At 42.9% G+C, this 19049-nt stretch overlaps 1 protein-coding gene across 1 annotated transcript in view; it reads right to left on the bottom strand.

The window, feature by feature from the left end:
- LOC147596709 (E3 ubiquitin-protein ligase KCMF1-like) overlaps positions 1-19049 on the bottom strand; it is a 54328-nt gene that overhangs the window by 13935 nt on the left and 21344 nt on the right. Inside the window, exons 2-4 of the mRNA XM_086769605.1 lie at positions 17209-17376; positions 9002-9141; positions 3024-3125 (exon numbers count right to left, since the gene is read on the bottom strand). Of these exons, the coding sequence (XP_086625731.1) occupies positions 3024-3125; positions 9002-9141; positions 17209-17376 (410 nt within the window). The remainder of the gene's footprint in view (positions 1-3023; positions 3126-9001; positions 9142-17208; positions 17377-19049) is intronic.

Raw genomic sequence — 19049 nt, 5'->3', positions numbered from 1 at the left:
TTAGAGAGAAGGATGTCGTGCGGGACAGTGTCAAAAGCTTTGCACAAGTCCAGGTAGATGATGTCAGTTGCTCGTCCCTTGTCCACCGATGCTGTCACCCCGTCATAGAAGGCCACCAAATTGGTCAGGCACGATCTGCCCTTGGTGAAGCCAAGGGCAGATGGGGAGAAACTCTTCAGCAGGGCCTGTTGTGATAGGACAAGGGGTAATGGTTTCAAAATAGAGGGAGGTAGATTCAGATTGGACATCAGGAAGAAATTTTTTACAGTGAGAGTGGTAGAACACTTGCCCAGGTTGCTCAGAGAGGTGGTGGATGCCCCATTCCTGGAAACATTCAAGGCCAGGTTGGACGGGGCTCTGAGCAACCTGATCTGGTTGGAGATGTCCCTGCTCCTGGCAGAGGGGTTGGACTAGATGGCTTTTAAAGGTCCCTTCCAGCCCTAACTACTATATGATTCTAAGACATGAAATAACATCGAACATGGAACAGCTAGACCAGAAAAATTTTCCCTATCAAGTTTTTGGACTTGGCAACACTGATTGCTAAAGCAATGCTGTACAGAAACTTCCACATGCATTTTCTATAATTACTTATAACATGGTCCAATTTATAAAGCTCCTCTCCCATCAGTTTTGTAATAACTGACACTGTGGCCTTTCTCAGTAACTGAAAAGATTATTCCGATTTCTCCAGCTCTTACGTATCTAGTAATAAACAGATATTTCCCAATTGAAAGTTATCTGATGTCACTGATGTGGGAGCAGGAGGAAAAGCTCCACAAGCATGAATTCTAATCCAACACCTCATTCACTTGAACAGGAAGTTATTTTCACTGTGTAACTGGGACTGACAATTTAAATGCTAACAAATTTAACTGTAAATACAGATCACAACCAAAGTGAAACCATTTCCTCTAATGTTGCAAGCAGTAGATATAATGAACTTGAGTTGTTAGGCCTTTTTTTTTTCTTTTAAGAAGCTATGTTGGTTTTGTTTAGTGAAGGGGGGCTACGGTAGCAGCTTCAGTAAGAAGCTGCTAGAAGTTGTTTCCCCTTGGTCCAGTGGACTCGGCCGGGCCTAGGGCGGACCTGCTGCTGGCCAGGGCCGAGCCAATTGGTAGCAGAATACGCCCTGATAATGCCTCTGCCATAACGTATTTAAGAAGGGGAAAACAGAAAAAAAAAGAAGAGAAGATGTGAAGAAGCTGGAGCGGGGGCAGAGACGGGGAGGCACGAGCCTTGTGGGCCTTGCAGGCCTCACCCTCCAGCCTCCTGCCGGGCGGCCATTGGGGCCCGACTAGGCCCAGCCCAGCTGCAAGAAGTGGAGAGGAGATGAGATGTGAAGAGAACCTGAGAGGCATCTGCCTGAGCTGGTTGTGAAGAATTTCTTGTGAGAGGAACGGCTGCAGATGCCAAGGTCAGTGAAGGAGGAGGGGGAGCAGTAATGCTGCTCCTGGTTGAGATTCCCCTCCAGCCTGTGGTGCAGCCCATGGTGAGGCCAGCTGTCCCCCTGCAGCCCATGGAGGCCCATGGGGGAGCAGAGATCCACCTGCAGCCTGTGGAGGACCCCAGGTCGGGGCAGGAGGATGCCTGAAGGAGGCTGTGGCCCATAGAGGGCCTGCGCTGGGGCAGCTGTTCTGGAGGGATTGCATCCCATGGAAGAAATGACCCACGCTGGAGCAGTTTCACAAAGGACTGCAGCCTGTGGGAGGGACCCCACGCTAGGGCAGGGGAGGAATGTGAGGAGTTCTTCCCCTGAGGAGGAAGGAGTGGTGTTAAGCGACATGTGATGAACTGACTGTAACCCCCATTCCCTCTTCCCCCCTGTGCTGCTCAGGGGTGGGGAAGGAGGTAGAGATAATTGAATATAAATTTAAGCTTGGGAAGAGGGAGGGGTGGGGGGAAGTTACCTTGTTCTGTTTCCCATTATCCTGCTTTGGTTTTAATAATAAACAAATAGTTTTCCCCAAGTGGAGTCTGTTTTGCTTGTAACAGTAACTTTAAGGATCTCTCCCTGTCCTTATCTCAAACCTCGAACCTTTTTCCTTGTGTTATCTCTCCCTGTTCCATCGGAAGGTAGGGGGAGTGAGAGTGAGTCTGGTCCCAAGCAGGGCTAAACTACCACAGAAGCCCTAAACAAAAAGGCACTATCAAATTACACTAGGAGCGTTTTTTTTTCAATGAGATACAGATAAATAATTTATAGACATCACTTAACAAGAGTTTTTCATGATGGCCTGTACTTCAATGAAGAAAAAGTACCTTCTAAAATTATGTTGTAGGTATTTGTACAGAAAAACCAAGCCACATCACTATTCCTAAGACCAAGTAACAGAAAAGAAAATTGTACTTAAAGTGTAAAGAAGTTGACAGTTTGAGCTCTTCGGTCATCGAGAGTAGTTATATCACTACAATCTGCAGGTAACTGAAAGACAGCCTCAATCCCTAGGAAGTCTCCTGATAGCTCTTCTAGTTATAGCTTTTAGAAAAAAAAAGTCAATAAATAACAGGCTGAAACTATCCTATTGAAATATGGTGATAAAACTAATCAAACACTTAAAATCACTCCATTTCAAAGTTCAAAGCCTTCTTTAACACATTTGCTTTTGGTGAAATTTACTGCTTTCAGTCTCGTAATTATCTATAATACACTATTGGATCTGGATCACTGCTTTCCCATACACAAAATGACATCAGAACTAATGACCAAGAAGGATAAAAACTGCAGTGCAGAAAGAAGCAGCTGGGTATCAAAAACATCTTTATAAGATTTTGCTGTCAGGAATAAAACTAAAACACACACTCACATTGTCAAGCTACACCTAAAGCCCATTCACAGTCTGATAGATATAAATATATATTCATATACAAAAATTCAGACATACAGATCCCCTATAACCAAATATCAATTCCAGAAAATAAGCAAAAATTATGTAGCCACTTGACTACAGAAGTTAAAACAAGTAGTTACAGCGATCATAAGGAATAGTATATCCCTTTTCCCTCAACTTAAGAAAGGATATTAAATCTCTAGGAGCTCTGTGTTCCAGTGTAAGATGAGCTGCAAAGTCATCTGTGACATGATTAGGATCCCCTCCAGGTAATGCTGCACATATTGGACAAATCTGAAACAACAAAGTGAGAAAAAAAAAAACAAAACCAACCAACTTTACACAAATCACAAACCACATAATTCAGAGTTGATCACTTGACATGGATTCTTATACTTTAAACATCACATTCTAATCCTATATCTAAACAGCTACAGGTTTAAAACAGTAAATGTGTTCAAATACAGCTGTTGATTTTAGTATCTTTTTAAGATCCACTTTTCCTTGTAATTATGCTTTTAAGAACACCATGGAAACCAAAAAGTAAAATTTTCAAATCCTATCTGCAATGTTTCAGCTTTCAAATTTGTCTTTATATGTCAATTCCAGCACAGATAGTATGTCTGGTTACACAGGATTACTGCTTGTATGTACCTGCATATGACATTATCAAGTTCATTTACTGCTCTTTGAATCCCCAAGCAACTTCTCATTTATCTCACCAGAGAAGTATAGGAAGGAGAATGAAATCAGATGTGAATTATTCATTAAATACCACTAAGACCACTCACTGAGGTAACGTGCAAGTAGAGATTTGGCAGAGAAGAGAAACTCCTTATTCCTACTAACTATTTTGGAAGATGGCATTATTGTTTTGTCTTTTCCTTAAGCCTAAACACACATTTTAAAAAAGTCTAGGGACACTTACTGCCATAGCAATCTTCGTTTATTATTTTTATTTTTCCTCCCAATGACTTTGCATCCACCTGAGAGAAGCATGCCTTAAAAGTCCTTTGCAACAGTTTTGCAGGCCAGCCTTAAAGTTTGACAGATTAGTTTGACAGGTTAATAAGCCAGAAAGGAGAAATTTCCACACAGTATGTTAGGTCTTAACTACTCTTCCAGGGAGATCAACCTGGACTTTGCAACTGATAAGACTGTAAACTAGGGGGGAGACCCCTGACACCAGGTTGGGAGGGGTGAGGGAATCAATAGAACCATACAAACCAATGAAGAGATGTGCAGGGGGAAGGGAGAGCAGGGAGGAACAAAGGGGAGGGTAGACAAAAAGGGGTAGAAAGTGGGCAAGTCACATGTAAAACAGAGCCAGTCAGTATGTTTGTCTGGCTGAGCCCTGAGCCTGATCACCGCAGTCCATCTTGTCTTCTTATATCTTCTTATTAAATCTTAAAAATCTCTCTGTATAATCTCACTCTCTACCCAATGTGTATGTCTGCTGCAAGGACTAAGTGCCAGCTATTGGCAAGACCTGTGTATGTGTGAATGAAATTTGGTGCCAGCTACTGGGGCCAGACTGGGGCTGTAGGTGCCCCTGGGGCCTGTGGTGTCAGCTACTGGAAAAAGTGAGGGTCCTAGCATCAGTAGTTGGAGGGGACATAGCTCTCTAGATCTAGGGTGGGTACTACAAACTTTGTGCCTGGAGTGCTAGCTACTAGGAAGGGCTGTCATGAGTGAATTTGGTGACAGTTACTCCAGTCAGACCAGGGGTGCAGGCATCCTTGGCCTGTGGTGTTAGCTACTGGACTGAGTGGGGTCTTAAACATCAGCTACTGGAGCAACTTATGGTCTCTGCCTCCAGCCACTGGGGTGGGAATGGCATGTGTCCCAAAAAACAGCTAATGAGGGGACCAGTGTGAGTGAGGGGCCCAGCACTGGTGGCTGGAACAGGACCACCAGTCACAGCCCATGTGGTGCCTGGTGCCAGCTGCTGGGGGAAAGGAGGGGTGGATATCTGCATCTTCCCCAAACCTGGTGTGTGCGTGTATTGGCTAGCAAACTTCAAGCCGGACTAGCTAATGAGTAGGGAGGAGCCTCAAGTCTAGGCAGGAGTATGAAGCAGGCAAGGGTCTGTGCTGGCATGCCCAGGGGGACTTGCGAATGTAGAGTGCCTATGTGATGAGCGTGCATGTGTGTTTGCTAGTGAGCATCAAGCTGGACTAGCTGGCAAGTAGGAGACCTGTGAAGCAGGTAAGAGTGCCTGGGATCCAGGCAGAGGTACTGGACAGACAAAGTGGGCCATGCCAGTACTCAAGGGATCACAGTGAATGTGTGTGTGCTTGTGAATCTAGAGAGTATCGTGTGTACCTTCACTAGTGACCCTCTATCTCTACCAACTGAAGAGGAAGAAGGGGACTTGACTGCCTGTACTTAATGTTTTATGCAAGTTCTACATGTAAGTGCTGTTGAAGGCAGCACCGTGTCTGTGGTCCTCTGTGTGTGTACAGGTCTCTGGAATACATGCTCAGCTTCATTACTGGTTGAAGCTGTAAATGGGAAAGTGGCAGCTGCATCCCTCAGCCTGGGCAGAGACCCCAGGTCCCCAAGCTGGGCTTCAGCAGCTGAGCAGAAAGGCATCCTGGGCTGGAGAAGGCAGCTACTCTCTTAACATCCCTTAAAATTAACAGATCACCATATTACTTTGAGTGAAATTCAGAAGATGATTAAAAAGCCTTAAGCCAGTTAGGCTCCAAACATCACAGTTGACTTGGCAGTTCCTAGATATGTTCTCATATTACCACCACCTTCCTATTCATACAAGTATACTGGTTTTGGCTGGGATAGAGTTAAATTTCTTCATAGTAGCCCATATAGTGCTATGCTTTGGCTTTGTGACCAAAAGAGCGTTGATAACACATCCATGCTTTAGTTATTGCTGAACAACTCTCACACAGCATCAAGACCTTTTCTGTCTCTCACACTGCCCCAACATCAGATAGACTGGATGTACAAGAAGTTGGGAGGGGACACAGCTGGGACAGTTGATGCCAACTTACCAAAATTATATCCCATACCATATGCCATTGCGCTCAGCAATAAAAACCATAGGGAAGAAAGAAGGGGAGGATGTTTAGAGTTATGGTGTTTGTCTTCCCAAGTAACCATTATGCATTGATGGAGCCCTGCTTTCCTGGAGATGGCTAAACATTTGCCTGCCAATGGGAAGGAGTAAATTAATTCCTTATTTTGCTTTGCTTGTGTGCATAGTGTTTTCTTTCCCTATTAAACTGTCTTTATCTCAATCCACAAGTTTTTGCACTTTTACCTTTCTTATTCTTCCCCCATCCCACTAGGGGCAGGGGGGAAGTGAGCAAGCAGCTGTGTGGTGTTTAGTTGCCAGCCAGGGTTAAACCACAATCAGCATTTTTGGCACCCAATGTGGAACTCAAAGGGTTTGAAATAATGACAGATTTGACCAGGGCATATTAGAGGGAACATATAATTATTATAGCTGTTTAACCGTTGCTGACTACAATATGAACATTTCTGTTCTCGATATTAGTTTATCTGTGCCATGCTCCCTTTTTTGCTGCACATGTGAAAGACTTTGGCTTGAGAAGACACCAGAAGCTGCCCCCATGGTCGACAGAGTCAGTTCCAATCAGCTCCAAGACAGACCTGCCCCTGGCCAAAGCTGAGCCAATCAGTGATGGTGGTAGCACCTCTGTGATAACATATTTAAGAAAGAGTGAAAAAGCTGCACAGCAGCAGCTGTGAGAGAGGAGTGAGGAAATGTGAGAGAAACAATCCTGCAGACATCAAGGTCAGTGAAGAAGGAGGGCAAGGAGGTGCTCCAGGCACTGGAGCAGAGATTCCCCTGCAGCCCATGGTGAAGACCATGGTGACGCAGGTTGTTCCCCTGCAGCCCATGGAGGATCACATCAGAGCACATATCCACACTGCAGCCCATGGAGGACCACACACCAGAGGAGGTGGATGTGCTCTGAAGGAAGCTACAGCCCATGGAGAGGAGACCATGCAGAAACAGATTTTCTGGCAGGAACTGTGACCCTGTGGGGGTCTCATGCTGGAGCAGTCTATTACTGAAGAACTGCAGCCCATGGGAAGGATCCATGTTGGAGCAGTTCACAAAGGACCGTATCCTGTGGGAGGGACCCCATGCTGGAGCAGGGGAAGAGTGTGAGGAGGAAGGAGCAGCAGGGACAAAGTGCTATGAACTGACTGAAACACTCCACATTCCCCATCCCCCTGCGCTGCTCAGGGAGGGAAAAGGAGGCAGAAGAGTTGGGAGTGAAGTTGAGCCTTGGAAGAAGGGAGGGGTGGGGGGAAGGTGTTTTTAGATTTGCTCTTATTTCTCATTGTCCTATTCTGTTTAATTGTCAATAAATTAAATTAGGTTCCCTAAGTCGAGTCTGTTTTGCCCATGATGGTAATTGCTGAGTGATCTCCCCTGTCCTTATCTCGACCCATGAGCTTTTTGTCATATTTTCTACCCATCCTGTTCCTGGAGCGGGAGAGAGATGAGATAAAGCAGCTTGGTGGGCACCTGGCAGCCAACCAAGTTTAACCCACCTCACCAGGTCCTTTCACTTCAGTCTAGTTGCTGCCTTACTAAATACAGAATGAATCTGCTAAGTGTGAGTAGCAGAAAATCGATGTCGTCATTCTGAAACTTGACTCAAAGATGATATCTGATGGCATTTCTTACAATTTTCAGAACTGCAACCCTAAAAAACTTCTACCTAAATGCTGTGTTTTATTTGTTAATCACTCCACTCTACTGAAACTCAATAGCAACAGTAACAGTCATCATAATGCCAGCCACATCCATCTGCACTTGCCCTGTATTGCTAACCATTATCCTTGATCATATAATGGAGAAATAATAATTACTGGAGTTTTCATTCTAAAAATAAATAAATATACATCAACAGTTCATATGTTCTTAGGAAAGACCAGGACACCTTTGAGTCTCAGAACAGGTTGACCAATTTTACCTCCTCTACTACTCCTTCATAGAAGGCCTTTAGCAGTCTCTAAGGAGAGAGATTCTCCTTCCCCCACAATTTCTCAAGAAGCAAGGAGAGCTTAGAGGTCAGAACAAACAAGTTCAAAATCACAAGTCATTTCTCCACAACTTATTAAGTTTTTAATAATTTTCCTCAAGCATGTACATTTTTAATAGGAATCTACAGCAAAAATAACTAAACAACAGTTCCCTGAATGTCCTTCTATAATTATACATTCCTCAGGCAGAAACAGTATTCATACACAAACATGAATATACCCTCCACTGCTGGAAAGATATCCAAACTTGTTGGTCAAGAATTTAACCTAGGATTGCTAACACACATAACTGTTGAATTAGTGAAGTGGGCTTTAAAAATAAATACAAAACATACCCCTGCACCATAAAGGGAAATCTAAAAACAGGCTACAGACTTTTCTAAAAAGAATGTAGTCTGAACACTAAGCAATGCAAGCATGTAGTTTCTCAACATTGTAATGAAGGATGAGAACAAGCCATTTCTAATAGTATAAAAATCCAAGTTATTTATTATTTTATTGTTTACATAGCAAAGAAGTCAGCTCACACTTTGGAAAAATTTCAGACCTTCTGGCACAAGCAACAGTAAGATCTAGATATATGAACTTGAGGACACTTACTGACAAAACCAGAAGTAAAACAATTGTTCCAGTAGTCTATTATACACTGTATAATTGCTCTGCACCATGTTGAAATCATCAGGAAAATCAAGTGGTAGGGGGTAAAGGGAAACAGCAAGCGCCACTTTATAAAAAATCAATATATTTTAAAGTTACTTATTTTTACAAGAGTTTAACCCTCTCTGTAACACTAGGATTTAGTGGTCTGCATACCAAGGATCCAAGGACTCAGCTGTATAACCCTGACTCAGACTGCTGAGAGCGAGCTGTGAGAAAGTCTGTAGAGAAGTAAAGGTGATGATGTACGCAGATGTAGGATCGTTGAGTTGGGGACTGTTAGTAGCTCAAGGAGTCAAGAGGGAAAACACCAGCATGGGGGGGGGGGGGGGGGGTGTATGTATGTATGGTACATACCTTCCTAGTCAGCATTTAAATGAACACATACTTCAAGAAAAAAATACTCATTGCCTGGAAATTTTTATATACTTTCATTGTCATTGAAAAACAACGCTGAAGCGGCTTACCACCTCTGTTGATGTTTCTGCGTGTTCAGAAGCAACATGTTCTTGAAGAGATGTTTCCGTATAACCCATCTTTCCACAATAAGGACAAGTAAAAGACTGTGGCTGCTCTACAGAGAAAGCTTCCCCACCATAATACAAATCTGGAAAAAGATGATGTGTTATAGGAGGGGTTATTTTCAAGCAGCATAGCTCAATATTTTATTTATATAACCTCTTTATATATATATATGTGTGCATGTAATCACTGCCAAATTCATTCATTATTTAATCAAAATAAACATTTTAATTCTGCACAAAGTGCATATGCCACTATTATAAAGTTGTTCAATGAGTCAACTTCCAAAAGAATAGACAGACTACACAATTTTCACTAGCAAACATAACTTTCTAATATTCAGGAAAAGCAAAGTCTGGTTTGGTGCTGCCAAACCATCACTTTTCCCCATCCTTGTTTTCACCATAGGTGAGCTTGTACTACAGATAAGATCACTGTAGATGCACTGTGCTCTCACAGCCGTACTCGCAGCAAATCTGTTAAATATTGTAATTTAAAATGCATCAGTGACATCAGCACTCTGATTCTTCTCTTCTTCTATGATTCTATGATTCTATAACCCCTTGAACATGGTAGGGCTAGTGAGAAAACAACATGCTTCCACATAATACAAATTCTAAAGCATCCTTACAGCTTAGAATGTAGAGTTTGTGGCTCACTGACAGCAATTCTTTTTTAGGAACACCAAAACTGGGAGGCCTGCTCTGAACTTCTATGCTGTTCTAGCAAAAAGTATAATTTCTACAGAGACTACTTGATATGCACATCCCTATTCTTTAAATAGACCTATTGCAACACTGTTCTGTCCTTTGCTATGACAGCATGCCAATGTTGCTCATTCAGCACTGTAAAGTTTATGTCTAAAAAACAGCTTTTCCCAGCATCACTCTAGGAACTGAAGAACAATACAGCTGTCACCATTCAGAATTCCACCTTCCGCATTCAGAAGAAATACTAGGTCGCATAATGACTTACAGAAGTGAGCCAACTAGAGTCATAAACACAAACACAGGTGAAGCTGTAAGTCAGTGCTTCTTATTCATTTCTAACAGTCTCACATGAGTTCCTACATTAGTCCAAGTCTCTAGAAATTCAAGGCCATGACTAAAGCTCCTCCAGGAACCTCTTATTAGAATATATTTCACAGCATTTTAAGGCACCTAAGCACTATAATAATTGACCACGTCTGGCAGATTGACCTTGGTGCCCACCAAGCTGCTCTCACTCTCTCCCTCCTACACAGGACACAAGAAAATAAGATGGAAAAGCTTGTGGGTCAAGATAAATACAGGGAGACTGCTCACCAGTGATTGTCATGGGTGAAACAGACTCTTAGTTGTGGAAAATTAACTTAATTTACTGTCAATTAAAAATAGAGTAGGACAGTAAGGAACAAAGACAAAAGTAAAAACACACTCCCTGTCACCCTCCTCTTCTTCCCATGTTCAACTTCACTCATTATTCTTGTACCTCCTTCCCCCTGAGCAGCTCAGGGGGATGGGGAGTGGGGAAGTTGCAGTCAATTCATAACACTTCATCTCTGCTGCTAATTTCTCCTCACGCTCTTCCCCTGCTCCAGTGTGGAATCCCTCCCATAGGATTCAATCATAGAAACATAGTATGGGTAAGGTTAGAAGGGACCTTTAAAGGTCATCTAGTCCAACTCCCATGCAAGGAGCAGGGACATCTCCAGCCAGATCAGGGTGCTCAGAGCCTCATCCAACCTGGCCTTGAATGTTTCCAGGGATGGGGCATCCATCACCTCTCTGGGCAACCTGTGCCAGTTTTCTACAACCCTCATTGTAAAAAAAATTTTCCTAATATCTAATCTGAATCTACCTCCCTCTATTTTGAAACCATTACCCCTTGTCCTGTCACAACAGGCCCTACTGAAGAGTCTCTCCCCATCTTTCCTGTAGGCCCCCTTGAGGTATTGGAAGGCCCCTATAAGGTCTCCCTGGAGCCTCCTCTTCTCCAGGCTGAACAGCCCCAACTCTCTCAGCCTGTATCTCTGTCGTAGTTTAGCCCCGATTGGGATCAGACTATGCAGTCTCTCTCTCACTCCCCCCACCCTCCGAGGGAACAGGGAGAGATAATGTAAGAAAAAAGGCTCAAGGTTTGAGATAAGGACAGGGAGAGATCCTTAAAGTTACCGTTACAAGCAAAACAGACTCCACTTGGGGAAAACTATTTGTTTATTACTAAAAAACAAAGCAGGATAATGAGAAAGAGAACAAGATAACCTACCCCAACCCCTCCCTCTTCCCGGGCTTAACATTATCTCAACCTCCTTCCCCACCCCTGAGCAGCACAGGGGAGAAGAGGGAATGGGGGTTACGGTCAGTCCATCACACGTCGCTTAACACCACTCCTTCCTCCTCAGGGGAAGAACTCCTCACATTCCTCCCCTGCCCCAACGTGGGGTCCCACCCATGGGCTACAGTCCTTCGTGAAACTGCTCCGGCGTGGGTCATTTCTTCCATGGGGTGCAGTACCCTCCAGAACAGCTGCCCCAGCGCAGGCCCTCCACGGGCCACAGCCTCCTTCAGGCATCCTCCTGCCCTGACCTGGGGTCCTCCACAGGCTGCAGGTGGATCTCTGCTCCCCCATGGGCCTCCACGGGCTGCAGGGGGACAGCCGGCCTCACCATGGGCTGCACCACAGGCTGGAGGGGAATCTCAGCCAGGAGCAGCATTACTCCTCCCCCTCCTTCTTCACTAACCCTGGCATCTGCAGCCATTCCTCTCACAAGAAATTCTTCACAACAGGCAGGCAGATGCCTCTCAGGTTCTCTCACATCTCATCTCCTCTCCACTTCTTGCAGCCGGGCTGGGCCTAGTCGGGCCCAGTCGACCACCCGGTGGGAGGCCAGAGGGTGAGGGCCACAAGGCCCACGCCTCCCCCTCTCTGCCCCTACTACACTTCTTCACATCATCAGCTTTTTATTATTATTATTTTTTATTTTTCCCTTTTTAAAATACATTATTGTAGAGGTGTTATCAGGGAATATTCTGCTACCAATTGGCTCGGCCCTGGCCAGCAGCAGTTCCGCACTTGGCCTGGACGAGTCCACTGGACAAAGGGGAAAACTTCTAGCACCTTCTTACAGAAGCTGCCACCGTAGCCCCCCTCACTAAATAAAACCAGGACAGGGGAGTAAGAGAGACTGCGTATAGCTTGGTCCCAAGCAGGGCTAAACTATGACAGCAGGTGATCTTATCATAGAAGGATATCAAATTAGTTCGACAGGACTTTCCCTTTGTGGACCCATGTTGACTGCACCTAATGATTGCATTGTTGTTTAAATGCCTTTCAATAGCACCTAGTATGATCCTCTCCATAATTTTTCCACAAACTGAGGTTAGACTAACAGGTCTGTAGCTCCCTGGGTCTTCCCCACTGGAATAATGTTGACTAGCTTCCAGTCAGCAGGGACCTCCCCAGACTCCCGAGACCTTTGGTAGATGATCGCTAGCCCAATTCAGTACTCTGGGATAAATCTCATCAGGCCCCATGAATTTATGAACAGTCAGTTGGTCCCTTACAATTTCAGCATCCACAAATGGAAAGTCACTGTTCCCACACTCGTGGTCCTCCGACTCAGAGGACCAGGCAGCCCGAGGTTTAAAAGTATTATTAAAGACTGAGGCAAAAATTGTATTGAATGCCTCTGCTCTTTCTTCTTCCCTGTTTGTCAGGAGACCATCTTCATTAAGTATCAGTCCAATGTTTTCTGTAGATCTCCTCTTGCTATTAACATACTTAAAAAAAAAAAGCCTTTCTTGTTGTCTGACACAACACTGGCAAGTTTCAGCTCTAATTGAGCTTTGGCTTCTCCCTGCATATATAAACCACAGCTCTGTCATCTTCCTGCAAAGCCTGGCCTTGCTTCCAGAGATCATGCAATTTCTTTTTCCACCTGAGTTCCAAGAGGATTTCCCTGTTCAGCCAAGCTGGTCTTCTGCCCCGCTTGATTGACTTATGACACAGTGGAATTGCCTGCTCCTGTGCTTCTGAAAGGTGGCTCTTAAAGACTGACCAGCACTGATGGACTCCTGAGCCCTCAAAAGCAGATTTCCAGGGTACTCTGCTAAGTAGCTCCCTGAATAGCTTGAAGTTTGGTCTCCTGAAATCCAGAGTAGCATCTCTGCTGTCCTTTTTTCTCATTACACTGAAAATTTTAAGCTCAACTATTTTGTGATCACTGTGGCCAAGACAGCCACCTACCATCACATATCCCATGAGTCCTTCTCTTTTTACAAATAACAAGTCTAGAAGACCATCTTTCCTAGTTGGATCCCTGAGTACCTATGACAAGAAGTTATCTCCTACAAACTTCAGGAATTTCCCAGACCTGCTCGTCACAGCAGTATGATATTCCCAGTTGATGTCTGGGAAGTTGAAATCTCCCATAAGAACAGGGGCTATCAATCCAGAGATTTCTCCTAAGTGCCTATAGGATAACTCATAAGTGCTTTCATCCTGGCTGGGTGATCGGTAGTAGACATCCACTACAACATCTCCTTTGTTTTCCATCCCCCTAATCCTCACCCAGAGGCTGTCAACCACATCATACCTAATTGTAAGGGCTGTACAGTCAAACCTCTCCCTTACGTAAAGTGCGACACCTCCACCTCACCTGCCCTGCCTATTCCTCCTGAACAGCCTGTAGCCCTCCATTCGTGGACTCTGTTGTGGTTTAGCCCAAGTCACCATACAGTTTCTTGCTCTCCCTCCCCAGTGGGATGGGGGAGAGAACTGGGAAGAAAGGAAAAGACGTGGATTGAGATGAAGACAGTTTACTAGAATAGCAAAGGAAAACTACAATAATAACAGAATATAAGGATACTAAAATATACAAAATGAACAATGCACGATTTCTCAGCACCCGATGTCCCAATGACCGACACAGCCCGTCCCGAGCAGCGATCACGGAAACAAAACTGAGCAGCAAGCAAAGGAGCAAAAGGGAGCCAGCAAGGGAGCGGGAATGATGCTAGCAAGCAAGCGAGAGATGCCCCCCCCCCCCCCCCCCCCCCCGCCCAGGCAACCCCCATTTATATACTGAGCATGACATTTATGGCATGGAATACTCTCTTTGGCCAGTTTGGGTCAATTGTTCTGTCTGTCTCTCTCCCAGCTTCCTGCATCCGCACATTAGCGAGACTTGGAAAGCCGGACAGTGTCCTTGGTCTCATTAGACAATTGGTATCATCAGGGTGTTTTATCAACATTCTTCACACACAAAATCCAAAACACACCAGCTACTGAGAGGAAAATTAACTCTATCCCTGCCGAAACCAGGACACATGCCAACCGTTGGCTTACCTACTGCAATCCTCTTGGTATCCCCTTCCCCCATCAAACCTAGTTTAAAGTTCTCTCAATCAACCCCATCAGCTTATGCCCAAAGACAAGTTTTCCCCATCGGGAGAGGTGGATCCCATCAAGGTCCCAGCATACCTTGTTCTCTTGAATGCTCTTCCATAGTTTAAAAACCCAAAGTTTTGGCACAGGTAGCAGTCCTTGAGCCAGGTATTGATATCCTGGGCTTGCCTGTTTCTTCCAAAGTCTCTCCCCATTACTGGGAGCACTGAGGAAAACACTATTCTGCTCCTGAATTTTTTAGCATTCTTCTCAGGGCTCTGAAGTCTGTTTTGATTGACCTCAGACTTTTTGTTGCAACATCATTTGTACCCATGTGAAAGAGCAGAAATGGATAGTAGTCTGAAGGTTGTACTAAGCTCGTCAGTCTTGTGGTGACATCCCTAATTCGGGCCCCAGGGAGGCAGCAAGCTTCCCTGAAAAGAGGGTCCAGTCTGCAAATGGGTGCTTCCATTTCACACAGGAGGGAATCACTAATAACCATAACTCACCATCATTTCTTCTCAATGCTAGTCTTAATGCAGGTTTTGTTGTGAGGGGTTGGTCTCTCTGATCTTGGCAAGAATACTTGCACGAGTTCCTCCTCTTTCTCATTATGTGCTTCATCTACTGTACCCAGGGCCTCATACCTGTTCTGTAAGGGTATCTTAGAGGGTAACTTAAAGGGTACGGAGAGGTTTCTCTTACTGCTCCGTGCTGTAACCTTCCACCCTTCCTTACTCCTTGTGACACTGTCTTCCTCCTGCCACAAAGCAGATCCAGGACCTGCCTCCATAGTTGCCATGCTGAGTTGTCTTCTATGCACTGTAGATGGCAGAATACGGCTCCATTTATCAATCTCTCCCTCAGACTCTTGAATACTCTTCAGTCTGCTCACCTCCTCCTGCAGCTCAGCCACCAAGCAGAGCTGTTCATCAATTTGGCCACACCTCTCAAAGACTTGCTTGCAATCACTTACCATCTCTAGGAATATCCCTTCATGCATCCCACAGCTGGAAACCTGGGTGGTCACATGCTTGAACAGGAGCTCTGTTTGTGTGGCTGCATTGCTTCTACCAGGTGCTAGAAGCTCAGGACAGTGCTTTCTGCCAGGTGGTCATCATGCTGCCACACACTGTGCACCTGCTCACTTGGAATATATATGCTTGTCCACTGCAATCAGCTGGGCTGATTTGGCTGCTTAAATCTCCTGTGCTGCTAGGTGCAGGCTCTGCCCCTTACTGTATCTTCCAGTCAGTGGGTCCAGGGTCAGTTGCTTGGGGAATGCCCCCTGTTCAGACAAGCCTCTAACTTGTCCACGTGTATCCCTCGTGGGGTTTTTAAAATTATATGAGTAACACACCCTAATCCAAAAGTGTGTTTACTTAGATGCTTCCAAATAAAACTATTGAGGTTTCTAAGAAACAAAATGTTTTCTAGATGCACAGAACATTCACAAGATTGGTTGGAAGGACTTTTAAAAAGTTAAATGACTTGCAATAAATTTTCACATTGTATTACATTCAAACTTTTAGTATTGAATGTTAACTTATGGCTCCATACCAAGCATACATCAGTCCTCTTTTCCCTATGAATCATGTACACTTAATGTTTATGATGATGCTGCTATTTAACTCTATATAATATACAAGAATAACTGTCATCAGGGGACAAAGAAGTTTGAATCATATATCTCAAATAGTGACCAGAACATTGAATTAATATATACTGTTACACAAATATTTTAACCTCATGAATAAGGAAAAGAAACAAAGTGAAGCCTGAGAAGAAATATCTAGAAACTTAAATGATATATACTTTTTCAAAAAGATATTTGTATATTTAAAATTATCTTTCCAAACTCTGGATTCTCTGAGCATAGATTTCAAAATCATTACAAGGCAGGCTTAGGGCAAGCAGCTACTTGAGAACTACACGTGAATGAGATACTTCTCTGCTCAAAGAGAGCTCTGAGAAAGAAGCTGTATATTGGTATATTCAGCTGTTCTGAGCTTTAAATGCATATAGGAAATAGCATAATGTGTATATTCAATACTTTTTTTTAATCAAAAAGGTAAAAAAATTACTAAAAGAGCTTAAAAACTTCAAAAACAATATGGTGTGAATCACTACAAAGTTTTTAATAAAACATTAGCCTTGTGGGCTTAAAACAAGTATAAAAAGAAATAAGCATCCAATGTCAACATCATCTTAATGCAAAGATTTGCTATGGAAGTATCTCCTGAATTACAACACTGGTGTTATAAATGTGATGTGATAGAAACGACTCAGAGAAGAGAAAACAGCAACTAAGAGGACTACTTCCTAGCCCTTGCCACTAGTCTTCCACATACAGTACAGCCTACCACCCCTGCTGCACTAACATCCCTTGATGTAACTAGAAAACAACATTTTCCCCAAACTCTCACCACCGTTTTTCTTCTTCACCATGGTACTTTCTGGTACAACATATTGGGGGAAGGGGGAGTGGGTGCATGTAGTTTTATTGCACCTTTTCAACTGGAAGCTAATTTATGAGTAATCCTTTTTATCAGATATGTATTGAATAGTCTGATAATTTGCCGTGTGCCAAAACACTTAACCCAAAAGAGTAAAGTAGATTTCATATGCTAGAACCAAAGAGAAAACAAACTTTTTATCAGAGAGATAGGAACTTGCCATAATTTTCAGTGTGCTATTTGGGGAAAAAAGTTCCTAAGTAGTGAAACAAAAATATAAATTTTTAACTACTGCAAATAGCTCTAATATGAATTAAATTATTACTTACCAAAATCTACTCTTGTTAGTATGCACTGCATCGGATGGTCAGTTGTATGCCTCGTTGTTGTTGCGCCACTTTCATAACAAGTTGCACACAAATCGTAATCGTAGCAAATTAAACACTTGTATCTGCGACCTCGAAAATTTCCTTTTAAACATGCGTCACAGCTGACACCTGTGAACAAAGAAAATTGCTTGAAAACAACAATAATTTCACATTGGTTTAATGATACAGATTTGTTGTTATTTCCCCCCAACAACAACAGGAATTCAGCCCAGAAGCTTTTATGCAGCTGATGCACAATAAGACTCAATTTTAAATGTATTTATATCTTTAAAAAGGCAATAATTATCCAAAGTGAAAGTCAAACTCAAAGTAAAATAAAAAACAGTCAAGCATTCAAAATGATAATTGGTTAGGCTATAAATTCTTTTAAATCACTTTTTTCCCCTGTTTGGAGGCTTGGTTCAAAACACTCTGGGGGTTAAATAGTACAGTGGTTGATCTGGAAGTTTTGTGAAAACAAGCAAACAAAGAAAAAGTCTGTAGCAGACCATCCCACAAAGCTACACAAAAACACACACCACCACTACATAACATGGTCCCTCCCTGGCTTTTCTGTTTATTTTTATACTTTCTAATAGTTCAATGTGAAGAATGCCACAACCATTTTTCACAACGTATACATATCTGGGAGCAGAAATTTGGGTCTTCTATTTTGAAGTACAGAAGAACTATGAACACATCTTAATTTTATGTTGCATCAGCTCTTCAGCTTCTTCCTTTTGGAAGTTCAATCTTTGCACTGTAAATTGGTCACATTGCCTGTGTCAGGAAAAGGCTTCATTATCTACTAAAGGTTTTTGTTATTTTCTTTGTGCCATTTCAGTTCTCTACTGTTAATTTAGATAAGGGCAAGGAAGCATCATCATCGTCAAGGCCCACAAAAACTTCTTTCACTTGCAGTAGTAAATTAAGGGCCTTAATGAAAATAAGTAGTGTGTACAACACGTGATATTTTGATTGAAGTCCTCTTTAAGGATCAATTTAAACAAGCTTTTCATACTTCAGTGCAAATGCAGAAAATGTTACAGAAACAATGTTATTGGAGGAAAGCACTGACATTGACTCCAAGAGGATTAGTAGAGGAAGATCAACAAGGTCTCAAACCTGCAAATATCCCAATGATCATTTCCTAACTATGAATTCTACGATCAGATAAAAATCTAGTATTAACACAAGTCACCACTACTTGCAATGTCAGGTCCAGAGGAAAAAACTAAATTACACAGAGAGAATTCTCTCAACATCTCTCCAAGCTAGTATTTCTTCATAACACTCTAAATTTTCATTTTGATAACCTGAGAGAAGGTGGCATAACACACTACATTCATATCCTTTAATGTAACAGGAGAGGAAACTGTCAAGAAAAAAAGCCTCCTAAGTTCAGCTCTGTTCTTTTAAACTCATACATTGTGTTAATTAAAATTTTAGAAGTTTGCCTCTCTGCCCCTTAAAAAATTCCCCACACTAAAAAATAACAAAATGCCAAACTGAACCGGATGAATCCATATTAATCTCAGGTTTTGAGGAAAAACACACACTCAGGATGAGTTCTGTTATAAGCAGGGAACAAAAAGGGCAAACAAATAAACAAGTTGTGAAAAGAATTTTGATTCTTCACGAAGTTCTGATTTACATTACACGTTAGCGACTTTTTTAAAGCTTTAAAAATTAATTCATATTCAATGGTAACTGTTCTCCTGCATGTTCACCAGAATGACCTTATGGAAATGACCACAGAAGAGAAATAATCCGGTCTATTTTTAAATAAAGTTTTTGATGCA

Source organism: Chlamydotis macqueenii, chromosome W, assembly GCF_036417535.1.
Source record: "Chlamydotis macqueenii isolate bChlMac1 chromosome W, bChlMac1.mat, whole genome shotgun sequence".
Taxonomy (NCBI): Eukaryota; Metazoa; Chordata; class Aves; order Otidiformes; family Otididae; genus Chlamydotis; species Chlamydotis macqueenii.
This window is presented reverse-complemented; position numbering and strand designations above follow the sequence as displayed.